Here is a 20,099-nt window from a genome sequence, read left to right on the forward strand (position 1 = left end):
CATATTAAGGAAACCATATCAGTAAGCAATGTGGCCCTCATAGGTGGAGGTTCTCTCCTCGCTAACTGTCCCCATGTATCCTATGACACTGCCGTCTCTGCACGTGAGCTAACAGAACGTAGCTGTGACGGCGAGTAACGGTGCAATCAAACAGCTCCTGGTTTCCGCCTGCGGGGTCCGTTAGCGGTCCCTCGCCCGCAGTTTGAGAACCACTGTCCCGGGCTGGGCGACCTCTGCTCTCCGGCTCTCTGCCTCCGACTCCGCCTCCCTCAGCACCAACGCACGGAGCGACCGTCTCCCCTGCCTGCCTGCCTTCAGCCACCCCGGAGCCCCTTCCCAGCTCCAGCCTGTGCGCCCTCCCCCTCCCCGAACCGGACTACTTATGTCCCGACGCGAACCGGCCACTCTCACGCCAAACGCGCTCCTCCTATTGCCGGAAGATAAAAAAAAACAAAAAGAGAGCGCGAGAGCGAAAGAGAGAGAGAAGAACAATTAAGAAGTAACGACGACAGGCAGGACCAGCGGGGCTGTGTCGGATAAGTTTTGCTTCTTCTTTGCCCCCAGTTTTCGGCCCCGTGGCGGGGCAGGACAGCAAGGGCAGGCCGTGGGGGGGGGAGTAGACCGTAGGATGTGGATCTGGTACCTTCTGTTTGGTTCGTGGTCAGGCTCAAGAACTGTTGGTAAGTTTTTTTTTAAGCACACGGAAACTACTTCGCCGACACTATATTCAGTATACGGGTGGGTTAGAGAGAGGGGGGGTGTACAATCTTTTTTAATGCTCTCTGTATGGCCGGTTAAAGCTATGCTGTTAGGAGGTTGTTGTTGTTGTTTTTACGTCGGCGAGTGGCCTAAGCTCAAACTTACTGGAGCAACTTCTATGAAAATAAGTTATCCGACTTTTCATTCCCATCGACTGAACGGTGTTTCATGTCTGGAGATGTGGATTTGAAGCTGCACGCGCTATGTTGCTTCGTGCACGTCGAATGGATGCATGTCCCCCTTCACGAGCTTCGCTCCAGACACCCCTTCCATCGCCACATCCACCCGCTGAGACGGGGTTACAGTCTCCTCCGGGTTAGGGTTATGACGGAGAGCTTGTTGACAGGGCAGTGTTGACAAGTCAATCTGTTCCTGCGGCCCCGCCATGGCCGCTTGGGGTCCCTGGTGGAAGACACTTGTACGGGAGAGGACAGACAAACGTGTGACTCCTTTGAACTATGTGGCTGTAGTTTCGAGCTGGTATCCCAATCGGTGACACACATCTGGTCATATAACCGAATTGTTGCCGTGAATAATCACGTTGATGTGAAACACGTGCGTGACAATCAGTGATTCAGAGGTAAGCAGCCTTAAATTAGGTGAGATTGTTGGGGACATTTTTTCCCTTAGAATAATCATCTGCACTTGCATATAGAAAGGGCTCCACATGTGTGAACTGTTAAACATGTATGTCTGTGTTACTGTGCCGATGTTCAACACAGTAACTCTTCGTACATGTCACTCACCTGCAATGTGGAAGGCGACATGTTAAAGGTACTTTTGTATTTTCTCTTATGAGACCTTTTCTTAAAATAGATTCCACTTATTTTTGATCACATTTTGTAATCACATCTACAGTATAGTGAGCGCATACTAATGAGCTACACTGTTATTGCATGTGCATTGAATGTGCATAGCTGAAACAGCTCTAAGATGCTTCAGGTAACATCTTGGTCCTTTCTGGGAGATGTTTTGACATGGCACCAGAGGAAAGGCACAGGAATACAAAAATACTGATGGTTATTTCCATTTAGCTGCTTTGGGTTTCAGGGCTGTGTTATTGTGGATGCTGGCTCACTGTCACGCGGTCATGGCTTACTGGGACACTTTGATAGACAGAGAACCATTTGAGGTTATTAGTAACACCTGTTCATGGATATATGTTTTTGTGTGTACAAGTGAAGTGTAAATATTATATTAGGTGTGGAATTGAGATTTAGTGTTGGCCACCGAACCCCGCCCCGTTTGCTCTTTTGAGCATGTACACATGATGTCAGACATTTACCTGCAGTAGTTTCTTCAATATTGCTTATGTGTTGTCAGCTTTAAATAAACTAATTGTGCTTCCGCCTTTTATTAGCTCCGAGCTTCTTTTTAGCTCTTAGCCTGACCAGGTTAAAAAATAATGTCAACTGGACTCTCTGTGTTTGTGTGTGCTGTATTGGTGCCCTGGACCATATGCAAGTTATATATCATTGCTATTACCAGCCACATTTGTCCTTTAATAGTACATTGCTATTTGTTAATATTCTGTCTATATATATATATATATATATATATTGATATATTGATATGTTGCAGATGTGAGTGCAGTTCATTCCCTTCACAGTGTCATGTAGAACCTAGGAATCACAACATGGTAAACATTGTTATGCAGGCTGTAAGCAATTAACTCACATTAACACTCAACAACAGAATCATTAATTTCATACATTTCCACAACAGTGTCCAAAATGACTACAATTCACAATTTGGATTATGAAACCCTCAAATGGGATATGTGAGTCTTGCAGATCAGCGGGTTCACTCTACCAATGACTATGGCTTTAATACTCAAGATGTAGATATTATTGTTATTACACTTAATGAGCTGGACAGCAATTTCGAGGCTAAAAAGACATTCACAGCCTATACTACATTTTGTAAATTGACCAGAAATATCTGGGCTAGCTGTGTGCTTTTGGTTGATAAAATGGTAGTTTTTGGCTCAAAGCAGTTAAAAAGTGCTAAACTCCTGTGTTCCAGTATACGTACAGCATCTGTCCCATGGTAATAATGAGATATTGAATGTAGTAAAGACATTTTGTGGGCCAACTCCCTTTCAGAGGATGCTTCCAGACTTTGTTTTGCGCTCTGCAGCCTTGCATTCGCACTCAAAGCTGCAAGACATAATCAGTGCTATTATGTGTTATGAGATTCAGCCACACGACCCACTGATGATGTAAAGTTGCAATGCAGTTACAAAAAAGGCACATTTATGGTATTGCGCTGTGCAGCCTGAAATTACATTTAAGATGTTCAGCTGGTCTGCCAGGCCATGCACCAGAGGCGATATTGATATGAATCGAGGTACAATGTCAGAAAGATGAATTAGCTTTGCATCAGTTATTTCCCAAGGATGCTTATTGATTGTTAAAGATCCGCAAAGATCAGCATATATATATATATATATATATATATATATATATTGCTTGCTCTAACAGAGGGCGGCCCTGGCCAAATTTCCTTTAATGTAGAGGTACATTTTACACATGTATGTTTATACTGTACTTGGACAGATTAAAAAACTCTTAAAAATATATATTGAAATACTTACTTGCTGCAATCCCACAGTTTAATAAGCATTGATATAAAATATTACACAAATGTTCAAAATGCATGTTTTTGTCTGTCACTCTGTACTTGTGAATACATAGTGTAAATGGGACCACTTCCCTTTGATATATGCCCCAATAAAATCTGCGTTTAAGCTTGTTTTCATGCGCTTAAGCTCTAACATTGTTTGTGCATTTGGATTGGCATCCTCTTGACATTTTTCTACCATTTATCTTCAATACATAACCTCACTGAGCTCTGAAAGCCAGTGTCTTGCGTGTGTGAGGAACTCTGTAAGAAACCTTGATGCTTTACATGTTACCGTTATGTACAGTACAATCTGCAATACGACCATCAAAGCTACTCTTTGCTTTCCCAGAGTCTTGTATGTAAGACCATACTCACTGTACTGACACCAATATGGCTCAGTTAGCCAACTGACACAGCCACTTAAGTATCTCCTCAATCAACATAAATGTGCACTCTGTTGCCTGCTCTGTGTTACCAAGCCACACTGGCCAGGTGGTCGGATCTTTTTATTCAGAACCAAAGGCTGACTATTCGGGTCATTTCCCCATTTTAACAGGGAGACAGAACCACATTGTCTTCCGCTTATTATTCTTTGTATTTCTGCACCGTGGCTTCCTAGCGACAGCCCACTAAACCTCTGTGTCCGTGCTTATATTTGCGTGTCTTTGAAACAGAAAAAAGAGAAAGAGATGTTGTGTGTTTGTGCTGGCTGACATGGTTGATATGCTTCCAGCCACAGTCGCACAGAGAAGGCCAGGGATTAAGGAGGGCCAGCGTGGCTTTGTTTCCCATAGCTGTTAAACAAAGCCACATGACTGGAGTCAAGTTTCAGACTATGGTAACAGAGCGGCGTTAAAGCAAGGGTTGGTAATGTGATTCAAACCTTTTTGTTATATTTGTTGAAATTCTCTCTGCATCCCAACAACAATCAATAAAACAAATGCTCTGACAAAAAGAACTGTCACGGGAGAACGGCAAGAAGAGGACCCAAACGCCGACAAATAGTGAACAAAGGCAACTTTAATGCTTGCAGGAAAAATCCAGAGAACTACCTCACCCCGTGATCTATGGTGATCCTAACAGGACGAACTGACAAAGGGGAAAGACACAAACAGGGATTAAATACACAGGGCTGGTGCAGGTGATTGGACGCAGGAGGAAACAATTAGGGACATGGCAGACAATCACAGGGACAGGAAGTGCAGGGAAAAAGAGGACACGAGAGACAAGGACTTCAAAATAAAACAGGAAACACAACACAAACTACATATCCTGACAAGAACGAAAAAAAACCCTGAAACTGTGGCTGTCGCGGGACTGTATAACTCCCCTCCAATCATTTAATTTGGGCACAGTTAATTACCAACAATATATACTGTAAGCATACATTAGTCAGTCAAATGTAACAACACATTACGCATGCTTTCTACCAGTCAAGCATATGTGCACAGTGTAGGGCTTTTCACCACCAGGTGTAAGTCACATTGAGTTTCTCTCTGTGTGGGATGTCAGTTCTCTGTTCATTCTCTTTGAGCATCTGTGATCTATAAGTCATGACGCTAAATGTTTCATGAAGCCTGGGATATATGGATCGAAGGAGACAGAGAGGAGTACAATTTACTGGAAAAAGTTTGGAGACAGCTCATTACATATTGATTTTAGATTGATCTTAACTAATTTGCCATGCAGTGATGCACATGGTTGCCTTGTATTGATCCACCACGTTCTTGGATGCCAAGATCAAACAGCAGTCTTGGAAGAATCTGCCTTTTTACTGAAGAGAGTTGTATGGAGTAGCCATTAGGTTTTGGCATTTTGTCCACTTGTGAATACACTCTTGCTTTTCACCAAGTACTGTACAGTGTTTGCTCAGCACATATGCTATCTATAGTTATTCCCAGTGGAGGTAACCATGAGGACATTTTGTGCAACACATTGATTATAACTGTCTACAGTGCCTTAGCTAAAGGCAAGGGTAACTTAAGATGTGCTGACAAGTTTGTTTTCTAGTGTGAGAGAGAGAGGAAGAGTGCCTGAGAGAGGACAGGAGATGTTATCACTGTCAAGTTGTACGGTGGACTTTAAAGCAGAAACATTGAAAACTTACTTCAGTTTTACTGGAGAAGAGATGGAACTTAAAAACTCCATTCTTTTTTTTTTTTAGGACATCCCACCCCTCTGGCCCTCTTATAAATTCAAACAGCTTCCCCCTCCTTAACTGGTCCCATTGTTTTACAGTTATAATAATAATAATAATAGACACTCACTCACTGTACATGCCAAGATAGTGAAGCTGCAGCATCCCATTTGGGAAGATTGGAAGGAAAAGTCAACGTAAATGAACTGTGACTGAAAGAGATGAGGAATTGCAACACGGTAACCAATCACATCTGACATTTGTATATTTTATCGGAATCAAGACATTTTACTGAAAGTTTCAGATGCTGAAGATCTGATCCATTGGAGCTAGCAGTATCTGTTTGTGGGCTGTGTCAGCAGTCTAACAGTCTGGCCACTTTTGTTTTGTCCTCATTGTGTATCTCCTCACTATGTATTGTGCAACACCAACATCTTGTTTCAGCACAAATTAAATAACAATAACAAACTTTAAGTACTTTCAAATAGTTTAAATAGGCTACTTCACAAGCATATACCATGTGTGCCAACTGTATCCACAGAAAGAAAGTCTGGGATGAACGGGGTTGTTACTTGCCACACTCACTTTGTGTTGTTGTTTACTTTTATTGGTTAAAATGTCCTGACAACTGCAGAGGATGTTCTGCTACTAACGTTTTTATTCTACCACAATGGAAGCTTTTATTTGGGTGATTTGAGGGCAGTTAAGTCTTTGGATACACCCAGATTCTGCCAATACAATATCGAGGCAATTTAACACTTCATGTCGATTCTATTTTATAGCTGGAAGTAACCTATCCCTGGTTGGTTTGCAGATCAGAGTGCAAGGCTCTCACAGTAGACTGTAATTACTTTGATTTTACATGTTTGATGTTGAACTTTTGAAATGAAAAGTCTTGCCGAATCCGAGCTGTCAGCAGCGGGCCTCTTTGAGTTGGAAGTTTTGAGCCTCTATGCTTGACCCTGAAGTTGTGGATGTACTGTATGGTGATGTATTCAGTCGTGGAATGCAGACTTTGGAGGATTTGAACTTTGCATGGCGACTCAGTTGTGGATCATTTAGTTTGGAGCTTACGAAGCACATTTGCTCATTTCTATCGTGTCACCTTGGATCCCCCACTTTTATCTTCATCTACGGCGTCCCCTCAGAGAGGAGACTGACCTGCTGCATGTGTCCCCTGTGTTGCTTTGCCCGCTGTCAGACAGGGAACGGGCACTGGCAGGCTGACAGCTGGCTCCCCTGCTGTCCCCCGTGATCAGCCGTCATTTGCTGGACTCTGTGGCAGCCAGTGTGGACAATGACAGGCTATTTTGGACTGGAATTCCAGAATCCTGCTGTCAAACCAACCAAACAAACTCCTCCTCAAAGGTCAACAAACACCCGTAGAGAAACACAGATAACATTAGGGCCACCTATCCTCTGTGTGTCTTTTGTACCCGGGGGGAAAGTGTACGTGGTGTGAGTGTGTTTTTACATATTTGGTTCTTCATATGACTTTGATTTGAGACACTGAGATGACCAATGGCACTGAGAATTGATTCAATGTTACACTCAACTCAAAGAATTGCTCCTTTTGTCATTAGGGGAAGTCTGGGAAAATAAATGATCTCTCACTGTTTAGCTGTTTACAGGCAGTATCAGCCACAGAGGAATCAGGCCGATTGTAGTCAGAAGACTGATAAAAACCTTCTGGACGGAACGGGAAAAACAAAAACAAACAAACAGTCTGACGTAATGGCTGGACAGCAAAACGGCGATGAAATAAAATACAAAAAATAGAATTATTTTGTCAAATATTTAATTAGATCTTTTTCGAATAATTATTCATTTTCTAATTATGTAGATATAAAATGAAGCTTTCTCTTGATGTTGTTTAATCATCTGCATAGGAGAATTGTACGTATCAGCTGCCAAATGCCTGCGGTGACGATTATACAGCAGTAAAGTTTGGTGCAGGCCATACCTTTAGCTTCATGCACAATTGTTTTGTTATTCTGATACAGTTCTGGCGGTTTCATCATTCCACTGAGTGGCCCAACTCTAGCCAACAGCTTTTGATGCTGTAATTGGATGCAATTTTCTAAACATCTAATCATAAGTAAAATGGTTATTTCGACTAGACACCCTTTTAGATTGCAATCACACAGACATTTCTTTTTCCTTGTTTCTTTTGGGTGCCAAGCGTGATTATGTAAGCGTTCGGTGTCCTGTGTGATGAATATGCAAATTGTCTTAATGGCATTGTAGGTAAAGTTTGTTTTAGAAGCACAACGTTGCTGCTTATGCATTCATCATTAGGATTAGATAAATCTTTAGGATTACAGGGACCTTTTGTGGAACTTTTTTTCTCCTTACACAAGGCTTTAGCATTGCTCAATAGTCCAGGGGTGAACTCCGAGTCCGAGGCTCACATGTCAGAGGTGCTGGCTCATGTAACGAGCCAAGTGAAACTCCCAATTGTAATTGAGGTGCTGCAGAGTGCACTGAATTTTCTTTCCCAGTCTGAATGTAATATTGTTGTGTGTGTTATTGATAGTAATTAGAGAGATTCCATGCCATAGTTGTGCCATGGAGATTTCTGCATGCCACGACGTGTCTTACTTTCCAGTAACCTTATTCTCAGAGCAAACTAATTTGGACAGGCATGTCGGAGCAATACTAGCAGACCAATAAACCCTCAGTTACACTGATATCCAGCCCTATCCACGGAGGAAACGGGCAAGGGACTGATGTGACCCGCCCTTCTCTTCGCACCAGACATTTAAGTGACAGTGCCAACAGAATTCCCTTCACCTAATATTGCGTGCTCGCTCACATGGACACAAGTCTGATTTAGCATCTTCTCAGATGAAAGTGAAGGTGATGTACAAGCTATCATGCACTTGAGGCTTCTCTTCCAGGCGAGTGCATAAATTAACAAATAAACAATCTCAATTCGGCGGACTTGAAGTAATTGCCTATTTGTGACAATTAATTTCAAAGCTTTGACCCAGCACCCCTTGATATTGATATTGAATTTTCCATTATTGCATAGCTGAAAAGCCGCTCATTTAATGGAACTGAATCCAAAGAATGAGTCTCTGTGTTAAATGGATGATAAAAGGGTCAAGCCAGGCAGGGGTAATTTGAAGACTGTTTTAAGGAGGAGAGGCAAAGTGATGCAGAAGCAGGAAGTTAATGTCTCGAGGAGACATGACTCCACCTCTGTCATGTCACAAACACGGCTTCACCCCTTGAGCTTTCAGCCCTTTGCTTCAAGTGTGCACTCTGTCTGATTCCCCATGCGTTTTCTCCTCCTTCTCTATTCGGTCTAGTCAGTGTGTATGTGTGCGTTTGTGCCTGAATAAGGTGCTGTGAATGCACTATATATATATATATATATAGTAATCCTCTCTTGGCCAGGGCCCAGGGGAGGCTTATCTTCACAGGAAGTAATCACCTGGTCCCGCCTGCTGTTTACAGAGGCAGTGTCGCCAGCCCAAATCAAATGCAAAACCCATGTTAATTGCCTTGATTCTGCTTCTCTGTCAACTATGGCTTGGCAGAAGCTATAGGCTACAAAGTGAATTATTTTCACTTTCCAAAGACGAAAGGGGGCTCCTGCTCCTCAGGAATGAATATTTTTAACCCATGTTTACCCTCTGCTATTTTCAACGGGGGAGAGCAGAAGAGAGGTAAGGGAGGGCAAATGAAAGTGTAGGTTGTTTTTTTGGGGAGGGCAGGAAGTTCAGGCCTGGCTTCGGTCATTATAGGACCAACGCCATTAGTCTTGCCCGGGTCTACTGTGTCAGAGATGGTAATTGAGTCCGTCTCCGTGCAGCCTTCTCTAATGAGAAGCTGCAGGCCTGAGATTTGACTAATTTCTTTTATGCCTTGGACGATATGTCAGCCCGGCCTTCCTGTGCCTAATGACTCCAGATACTTAATGAAGGATTGGTGGGATTTCCAAAGACTCTGATGGAGCTTTGTATTAATGTACTTCAAAAGTTAGTGCACTCTGGAGCCTTCTCTAATGACTTTCATAGGCTTTTGATGTCTTGACAGTGCACTATGCAGTGGATCAAAAGGGGTGTGTGTATACAGTGTGTATTTATATATATATATATATATATATATATATATATATTTGGGCAGTCTTCTTTTATACCGTTAAACACTAGAAAAATAATATAATCTTTATCCACATCAAAACAAACTTGAGGTATGAAATGCTTTTTTAAACTAAATTATAATTATGTTGAGCAAATGTATTATCCTAATTCCTATGGGTGTTAATTTGAGGAGATTAAACTACAATGAAATTACCAAAATGCTAATATGTTATGCCCAGACAAAGGCATGTTCATCATTCCATCAGTACAAAATCAAACGGGTGATCTGACCTTTCTGGTGCTGCTAAATCTCCTAAGTGACATTTCCATAACGATAAACGTGCGACCGCTTTTTTTCTTCTTCTCAATAACTGCATGCTTTTGTAGATGGTTTCTACAGAAACCAGTCAAGCTGGTAAACATCACATTTCACCCTTGTGTGAATCTCATCTCCACCGTGTCCTGCCATGGGTCAGGAGCTCATCTGTCCTGAAGGAACAGCACAGCAGTTGATTATGATGGATTATGATAGATTCCTCCTTGACTGACCTCTGCAGCCAGCCACACATCTTTCACAGCCCAAGCGCACACACACACACACACACACACACACACACACATAGACAAGAGTAAACACTTGCATAACTGGTGATACTCAAAAGTGTGACAGTTGGTGAAGGAAGGTACACTCATCTAAGGTCAGACTAACAGGTAATTCAGTCACCTATGGAAGCATATACACAAACGTTACCACATATGAAATTGACCCTTTGGCTCAGATCAGCACTAGTGAGTCTTAAACCAACCCCAATTAACTTTTCACAAACTCACATGAAAGCAAATAAACCCTTAGAAAATAATACTTCCTAAAACAAGCCAAAAGAGTGGGGGAGGCCATTTGTTTTCATTTGGTTTGGTGTATTTACCGATGCCGTCAGCCCCACCCACAGCCACCACCTCTCGTTCCATTACCACAGATAGCACCGGTGTGGCTGCAGGGAAGAGAAATGGGCTGTGTGGCGCTAATCAATGATGCGCGTTCAGTCTCCTGGTCAACAAGCCGCTAAAGCGATGCTGTTTGCGTTTTCTTCGGTTTCGGCGTGGAGCAAAGGACAACAGACAACAGCAAGTGAAATATGTCAGAGTAGACGGGGACAATGACCCCGCGGAAGCTACAGAGGTTTCAGGGCGCTGCAGCTCTGAGCGTGAGTCTGCATGTGATGTGCGCAGCAGGAGCACAGATCTGTTACGCAGTGGGATGGAAATGGTTGCCGTTTATAACCCTAAGGGCATCTGAAGTTTGTTCTCAATGCAGTGTGAGAGTACTTTTTAGCCATTACCACATAGAGGTCTAGGGCTCTGTCTGTGAGTGAGTGTAACATAATTAAGGGTCTAAGTAATGCAGCCGGTCTCTCGGAAGGGAAGGGAAATCAGATGAAGCAGGCTCACCAGCAAAGATGAATTAAGTGGCAACGGGGGGAGTTGACATGGATTTAGATGAACAAAATAGTGTGCGCAACAGCAAATGAACATCTCCCAAGCATCCACTTTCTTTCACCCAGCGGAGAGAGAATGGCTTATCACAGACTAGGAGGAAATGAGACATCCCCATGCTGTGAACTCGTTGCCCTGACTGTAATTACCAGTTGGAAAAAGAAATTGGTCACCAAGTACTCTCGGAACCTTTCTCATCATCGTCCATGTCATTTCCTGTCACGTTGCTTCTATGTCCAAGTTAGCCTTTTAAAGACAGCACATAGACTGAAATCGTATTGGAATGACCTTTTAGTTACAATATCATCGGCCGCGGTGAGAACTATTCACACACCCGTTACCTTTTAAACTGAAACCCTCCATTTTGACTCATTACTATTCAGTTGAGTAGATATTTCATTATAGAAAGAGAGAGAGAAGGCAAGATATAGAGGAGACAATGACCACTGGCACTCTTTTCCCTCATCTGCATTCTGTTGAAATAAACATTTGCCCAGTAATGCTCCCGTCATTTCCCCTTTACCCCTATTCCTTAATGTAGAGTCTCTATCTCACATCCCTTTATGTCGTCTCCCACTAACCTCGCTCTCTCTCTTTCTGTTCTTCTAATGCTCTCTTTGGCAGATATAGTTGATTAACACTGCTTTTCAACCCCTGCAGTGACTCCATGACCTGGCTACACAATTAGGAGCTCATTACTTGCTAATTGCTTGCCTTTTTGTTGAGCTCTCCCTGCATCATTTTCTCTCTCTCTCTCCCTCCCTCGCCCTACCCCTAGGCACTTTTTAAGTAAAAGGATGCAACTTCTCACTCCTCTCATCATACCCTCTGCTCAGGGTAGGACATTTACATATTTCTTTCCGGGGCAATTTTTGCCCCCACTGAATGAAATCCAGGGGCATTTATAAAAATATTGGGGGCACCTTTTGAAACTTGTGAAATAACATTTAACCTTTGTTCAAAATAATAAATATACTTATTTAGGCTTACAGTATATGATCAATTGTCATCAAATGACAATAATAAGAGTATTAGGCAGTAGTCTTCAAATTCAAAGTGTTTTCTTAGATTTTTTTAACAAAAAACAGAAAACAGAAATGTCAGCATGACAAGTTCATTTAATTATTAGAGGATATTATGGGGGCAATTGTTGCCCCTCTCCTAGTGATATCAGGGGCAAAATGATATTTCTTAGGGGCAGTTTTGCCCTTTTCCCTCGCTGTATACAGTACATCTTCTCCACGCTGCATAATGAGCCTGTGTGTGCTAAGAAGAATTAATGGTTAAATGTCAATCCTTTTTAGCATTGTTTCTATGAAATTAAATGTACTTTCATCTCATATACCTATGACTTTTGAGTTAATGCATCTCATTTTCTGGATCATTTAGCATCTATAACATCAGTGAATGCCCTTTAAGAACTAGTTTGCAGATGTTTCCCTCCTGTCATATTTAGAGCTCAGTATGACGAGAAGCAAATATGAGTCTCGCAGGTGTAACATAAGGTCAGCACCGGCGGCTTCCCTCTGTGCCCCTGTCTGCATCATTTCTCACTATCTGGCTGGCTCTGTGGAAATGCCAGTTTGCTCGGTAAGGGGTCTCGCATCGCGGCGGCCGATGAAGAGTGTGCTGTTTACCGTTGTGTTCTGCGACAGTCGACTGCATGATGAAAGAGACGCAGGGGAGTGTTGACATTTGGTTTTGTGCCGCTGATGGGCCAAGGTGGGGAATCAGAATTAATGGAATAGATGTGTTTGTTTGACAGGAGTTCTCTCCTTGGGATTGATGAGGAACTTGAGCCCAAAAGAAGATATTTGTCTGACTGTCCTTGTGTGCACTGTGTGCATCTCGGTCGTTGTACTTTGTGTGCATTGTTATGTCTATTTTTGTTTGTCTCTGTGTCAGACAACACTGTTTTTTGTCTGAGTGGTAAGCAGCTTGCCCGCAAATGTCATTTTTGTCATCGTTCTCCCCCTCATCCTTCCTCCCCCTATCTCCATCAGCTCCTCCTCGGTGTGAAGGTAATCCCAAGGTGATGTTAATAGGCTGGGAGACTGTTGGGAAAAAAAATGCCACTGTCATCTCTTAGAGGATTAGATGGACAATTGCTTCTCTGAAACCCAAACCAAGAGGTTAAAAAACTGCAACAAAACAACTTTTCTCGAATGCAATATACTGCCTACGTGGGAAAATAACATTTCTTGCACCGTAACTTAACCAACACTGGATTGTATGACCTCTATTTTGAGCTTTCATTGTAATGCATTTATGTTCTGATCTCTATTTTAATTCAACCACAAATTGGACTCATAAACAGTTAAAATAAACCAACGCTATGGGATTATAGGCTCAGTGTGAGCTGTGAATACAGATTAATGAGAGACCAGTGTGTGATTAATAGGGCCTTGTTGAGCAAAACCAGGCTAATTTGTCCTGCCACTGCTCCAAAAATCCAAAGGCAGTCAATAAGGCAGTCATTGCAAGGTCTATTTCATAGAAGAGGGGCTGCTAATGAATACATAATAGCAAGACAGAGGTCAATGAAGCAATCAGTGTTGTGCTCATGTTGACAAAGAGCTTGTTTGTTTTGCAAAGTAAGCATTTTTGGTTTCCATTTACCTTTATGTATCCATACGTAAGAACACAGATATAGCTTCAGGGAATCAGTTGCAGGGAATTACTTGAACAGACTTCTGTAATTTTCTTATTATATTAATAACACACAGACACTACTTTCTGCAGCTCCATTCAGAGATTCACGGCATTATTTTCTCCACTGACCCTCCCTGCATGAGTTTACAACCTTTACCTCAAATTGTATGCATGGGTGTTGTTTATTTAACATTTTTGAATACGTTTTGAATTTAATAAACATTATATAAACATACAAATGTAGTTGATATTTACACTTTCCAAATAATGTGTACATTGTTGCTTAATAATAATAATAATAATAATAATAATAATACTAATATAACATTATTATTATTATTTATACTAGTAATAATATTTCCAGGTTGGATAGAACTGACTGGAAGGCAATGTGTATGTCCTATTCATTTACTTTGCATTTTAAATAATATGTTTCTATTGTTTCTGTGGAATATGCACGTCTATAAATTACGTTTGTGTTGGTCAAAATCACGGTTTCTCTCTCTACATTTTGTGTCTTCAAACTTACTCTCTCTCTATCTCTAGCTCTGGTACTATTTCAGACCACAGATGCACTATCAATAATGCAGCCTCTTAAACAAGGCTGAGGCTTTCAGGAGGGCTTGTCTGTGCCCCTCCCTTCTAAATGCCTGCTCGTTGCTGGGTGGTCACATCCTAGCGGGAAATCGTTGCTTTTGCTCTAAAAAACAGGAATAAACAGACATTTTATACTTCATCTATCTTGTTATCAAGGCTTTTTCGTCTGAAGCTTGCAAATGCTGAAAAGCACTTAATGCTGGCAGGGCAAGAGGTCGCTGTCTCGCTAGGGAACTGCATAGCTGTAGGCAAAAAGGAAATGTTAGCTAAAGCAAGAAGGAAACAGCCACAGGATCACACCATAACGTTCATATTGGTACATATTGTGTTAACACAATATGCCGGTCTCTTTAGGTGGTTTTAAAAAGAGATTGAAAGAGTTGGAGGAAGGTTCATCTGGTTGTAGATGTTTTTCTGACTGAGGTATGTGCACCTGTGTGAACTGGGATGTGATGACTTGAGTCTTAGTTTTGGTTTTACTCTTTTTTTTTTTATTGTCTGTCACTGTTTTATGTTGTATGTCTGAAACGTTGTTAAATGTGCTACTGATGTCTTGGCCAGGACACTCTTGTAAAGGAGATTTTTAATCTCAATGAGGCTTTTCCTGGTTAAATAAATTTAAATAAATAAATAATAAATAACACAGTACAGACCACAGATGGTTTGGAAGGCCATTGCAAACCTCACACAGCCTCATGCTGCACTTCAAGCAAACTATCTTCATGTGGTGCAGCATGCTTGATTTTGAGTTGTGTGTGTGTGCATGTGTGTGTGTGTGTGTGTGTTTGGAATATTTACAAGGGTTTTTTAAAGAAATAAAGGCTGTTTGTTTTCTGAGTAATGTTCTCTAAAATCAGTGTTATCCATCAATGTCTGAGATAATGCCATAAGCTATAGGAGGTTAGAAAACATCCATTTATTCTGGCATGTTGACTGTAAACAGCACCATGTTTGAAGTGAGTCAATGAGAGTAGATCCAATGCAGAAAAACAAAAATAACTACTGAGATAATGATTGTATTGGGATGTTGCCATATTATCCTTATTTTCAGAAAAACACAACATGAGGAAGAATGAAAAGCCAATGGCAATTCTTTGTCCATTAAAGGAATATGACTGCTGCCAAACCTCACTACAAGTTTTGTCATTTTAGTTCTCATACTGTTGCTGTTAAATTACTGTACAGGGCTGTATATATACTATATATATATATATATATATATATATATATATATATATATATATATATATATATATATATATATATATATATATATTTGTCTATTGGCAAGCACATTATATTTGTGTATCGGCAAGCACCTTACAATACGTATCGTATTGTAAGGTGAGGTGCTTGCTGTTTAATATTGTACATGTGTCATTAATGTTGCATACAAAGGTACCATTATACAACCTCACACTAGTTAATATAACATTTTACATATCTATTTCTGCCTTCTTTTGATTACAATACAACAACATATAGTGAGATGCTGTAGAAGAGAATATTGTGCACATCACTAGGCTTATATTGTGTCTTCCTTCCTTGAGGAATTGACTCTGACTTTCTGCCTTGAGAGCCAGTATCCTTATTTCATTATACAGCAAAATCTAAGTCCCAAAGACAAACAATTGCCTCGTTATCGTGCCGCATGGATGGTGACTAATCCTGCTTTAGCTGAGAGGACAAGCTTGTGGTCCATTGTTTGTTGCTCTCCAGATGCACCCGGGGGGATTGGGCTTATGCCCCACCTGTGAGAACTGACCAGTGCTCCAGACAATCCTGTTGAGAGTTCTCTCCTTGTGGGGTTGGTGCAAAGACTTTTTTAAATTCAATTTGACCGTTTTTGGGATGTCCTTGGACTGTAATTCCATTTACCAGGATGGTGAAGTCAGCTCAAGTCAATTTATTTTCTTTTTGCAGTCAAACTTGGACTTAACACAGAGAAGGGACCAACCTATCTACTTGGTTAGGATCCCCCCAAAGTCATTTTAATACAAAATATTGTGTTCAATATACTACTGTAAAGGATTAAAAGTACATCAACTTCTTTGCCCAAATCATTGCATATGCAAATATGGAGATGCTTTTAGGCGCAGTGGTGCTCCATGTTTAACTTTTAATTCTAAGCAGGTGTGTTGCATGAGGTCTGTGATTGCGTTACATTCAGCCAGACAGGCTGGTGGGTTTAGAAAGTCGCTCGTTATTAACGTCTGTTTCCTCAGGATATTGGCACACGTGTACTGACATTTTCATGTCATTAGTTGCACAGACAAATGTGTCCGTGGCTTAGAAAGCACAGGGCTGTTTTGTGATATGAATATTCAAATGTTATGTGCAATGGGGAACAATACAATATTGCCACACTACTGACTTAAGTGACGGAAGAGGATTCATAGGCAGTCTTTTTTTTTAATCTCTTCAGCAGCTACCAGTATGCTCAGTATGCCTCCTCCACTCTGTCCATATCTCTCTTTGGTGAAATTCATATGCATGGTTTACCAATATAAATATAGCATTGTATCAGTGCATTGGAAGATGGGCTGGGCTGTAAAGTAAAGATCAAAACATCACAATATATATTAACCAAATACCTCGATATTGATCGTGCAACAATATTGTAGGGTTTACCATTGATGCACAAACTAGTCACTCAATGAGATTTTTGATAAATAATCATCGGTAATTTGGTTAGAATAACTAAGTGGGTAAAGGCCAATAATAGAACAGCTAGAACAGTCTGGTAAGTTCAGGAAATGACATACCTGGACTAACACCTTTAACACCATGACGAAACTACATTTATGCCACAAGACAGGATCACAATATCAATATAATATTGATATATTGCCCAGCCATACTTCACAAACAAGCTCTGAATCCTCATCAGTAGAGAAACGCTCTACAAATTAAGAGCCCATCATGTGCTGTGTATACGATTGGGAGCATTTATTTCTATTACTAAATCATATCAAACACCATACAACATTTTGCATCTTTGTCTTCAGCTGTCAGTCTGTCTGACTGACTGACTTCTCTTTACTTCCTTAATTACCATGAGGATGAGGACCAGGGCCCTATTCCTCGTACCTGGCTAACGTAGATAGCTGGATAGTTTTCAGGATAAGATAAGTCAGGCTTTTCGGTTCCACAAAGCAAGTTTGGCAAAATCACCATAGCAACATATCCAAAAATTTGACCAGCTCCAGCGCAGGCTAAGTTAAGTTAGCTGGATAAGCTTGCAGCTCCCTTCTTCAGAGATCCTATTGATGAAGGAGTGATATTAGTTAGATTAGTGTTTTTTAGGGAGAGAGTTCCTGACTTCCTATACATGCGCTATCGATTCTGCCCACAAGGAATCATTTATTTACAAGACCTTCTCGAGCCATCAAATCGCCCTCTGGCCCAAATGAAACAGATGTTTTCAATCAAAAAGGATTTCACAGCATTAATGTGCAGGTACTTATGACATAGTTTTCCTCAAATTACATTGCTATAAAAACAATCATATGTCTTTGACAACAGGGGTCATGGACCTTGCAATTGCCTGCTGTAGGCTAATCATGTAGTGTACGATACCCATGTAGTGTACAATACCCATGTAGTGTACGATTCCATGTAGTGTACGATTCCATGTAGTGTACGATACCCATGTAGTGTACAATACCATGTAGTGTACGATTCCATGTAGTGTACGATACCCATGTAGTGTACAATACCCATGTAGTGTACGATTCCATGTAGTGTACGATACCCATGTAGTGTACAATACCATGTAGTGTACGATTCCATGTAGTGTACGATACCCATGTACTGTACGATACCCATGTAGTGTACAATACCATGTAGTGTACGATTCCATGTAGTGTACGATACCCATGTACTGTACGATACCCATGTAGTGTACAATACCATGTAATGTACGATACCCATGTAGTGTACGATACCCATGTAGTGTACAATACCCATGTAGTGTACGATACCATGTAGTGTACGATACCCATGTAGTCTACGATACCCATGTAGTGTACGATACCCATGTAGTGTACGATACCATGTAGTGTACGATACCCATGTAGTGTACGATACCCATGTAGTGTACGATACCATGTACTGTACGATACCCATGTAGTGTACGATACCCATGTAGTGTACGATACCATGTACTGTACGATACCCATGTAGTGTACGATACCCATGTAGTGTACGATACCCATGTAGTGTACAATACCATGTAGTGTACGATACCCATGTAGTGTACGATACCATGTACTGTACGATACCCATGTAGTGTACGATACCCATGTAGTGTACGATACCCATGTAGTGTACAATACCCATGACATCTTAGATGATCTGTGACTCCACCTGCCTCATAACAAATGTTGAGGCCAAATGGCCGGGCTCCGTCCACGACTCCAGAATATTATAGAAGAATAGAGAGAATCACACACAATTTCTTTTCACTGCTTTAATTGATTGAATTTCTGATTATGAATAATACATACATACATACTGATCCTCCCATACACAGATTTGCACACACATATTCAAACTCCTAGTTCTGGTTATCTCCGCATACATCTATATACACAAATATAGTACATGATACATAAGCGCATACAGTACATATATCCTCATAAGTATCTATTCATTCGGATCAATTAGATACTCTTTGGGCTTGTTTTTATCTACTTATTCTGAAAGAGTTGAGATAATTATTTTAGATCTGCATTCCAGCAGGCACATTTAAAGAAATTTAATCGGATTGATTGGGGTGATGAGGCACTTAAAATTAGCCGATACATTTTCCCAACACTTGTGCTGCGTTCACACAAAAAGCGTTGCGAGTAGATTCCATGAAAGTCAATGCACAGAGGAATGGATGCGAATGAAGCAGATTTTCATCCACTTATCTAGATGTAGTCGGTGAAAGTTACCGAGCTGTGTGAGCCTACGGGTGATGTTAAGTATAAATATATATATGATTTTAATGTTATGAACCCAAACACGAGGGCGTTTGATGTTCCGACTTTTGTGGGATTTCCACAACAAGTATAAAGCATAAATAGTGGTTCTTTCTTCCATGGTGGATGGCGGAAGTTATAACTGTTTCCACGGAGATAAGCCACGCCCCCTCTCCAGCTTCAAATGAAGCGAATGAATAAACCACAAATAGTCTGGCGAGTAAACTCACGTGAGTAAAGCGTTGTGAATATCCATGTGAATGCAGCATTACGCATTTAACTTGTCTGATATGTTGCCATGCTTCTTGTCTAGCCCTCACAGCGGTGGCGGTGTTGGATGTTAACATGATTATGGTCTGGAATTCCTCATATATGTTCATGATCATCTCATGATCAAAAAGGCTCTTCCTTTGAGTTTATTTGCCTTTGTGCTGTTAGAAAATCATGGTTTTGTTGATCGACCGGCACGCGCAATTATGCTGAGTACTGAGGTCTGGTTCGAATTATCGAGATGGTTGGAGCGCGGATCAGCCTTTGAGAAACCGAGATGATTTCAATCATCTGGTTAATTTAAGCTGGCTAATAAGACATTTGATTGACTTAGTTGAGCCACGAGGAATAGGGCCCAGATGAGACGTCAAGATATCTGTTTACATAACAAACTGTGTGTCACTGCTAATAAATCTAATGTAGCAGAGAACAGATGACTTGTTCTGGTTTTCAATAAGTCAACAGTTCAACAATATTATATAATGCGCTTAATTTAGAAGTGGAAAT

At 41.0% G+C, this 20,099-nt stretch overlaps 1 protein-coding gene across 2 annotated transcripts in view; it reads left to right on the top strand.

Moving 5' to 3' along the window:
• The window catches only part of ldlrad3 (low density lipoprotein receptor class A domain containing 3), a 69,319-nt gene continuing 49,220 nt past the window's right edge, over positions 1-20,099 (top strand). For both annotated transcript variants that reach the window (XM_034535222.1, XM_034535223.1), the window contains exon 1: positions 1-680. In XM_034535222.1, the coding sequence (XP_034391113.1) occupies positions 629-680 (52 nt within the window). In that variant the 5' untranslated portion in view covers positions 1-628. The remainder of the gene's footprint in view (positions 681-20,099) is intronic.

Source organism: Cyclopterus lumpus, chromosome 6, assembly GCF_009769545.1.
Source record: "Cyclopterus lumpus isolate fCycLum1 chromosome 6, fCycLum1.pri, whole genome shotgun sequence".
Taxonomy (NCBI): Eukaryota; Metazoa; Chordata; class Actinopteri; order Perciformes; family Cyclopteridae; genus Cyclopterus; species Cyclopterus lumpus.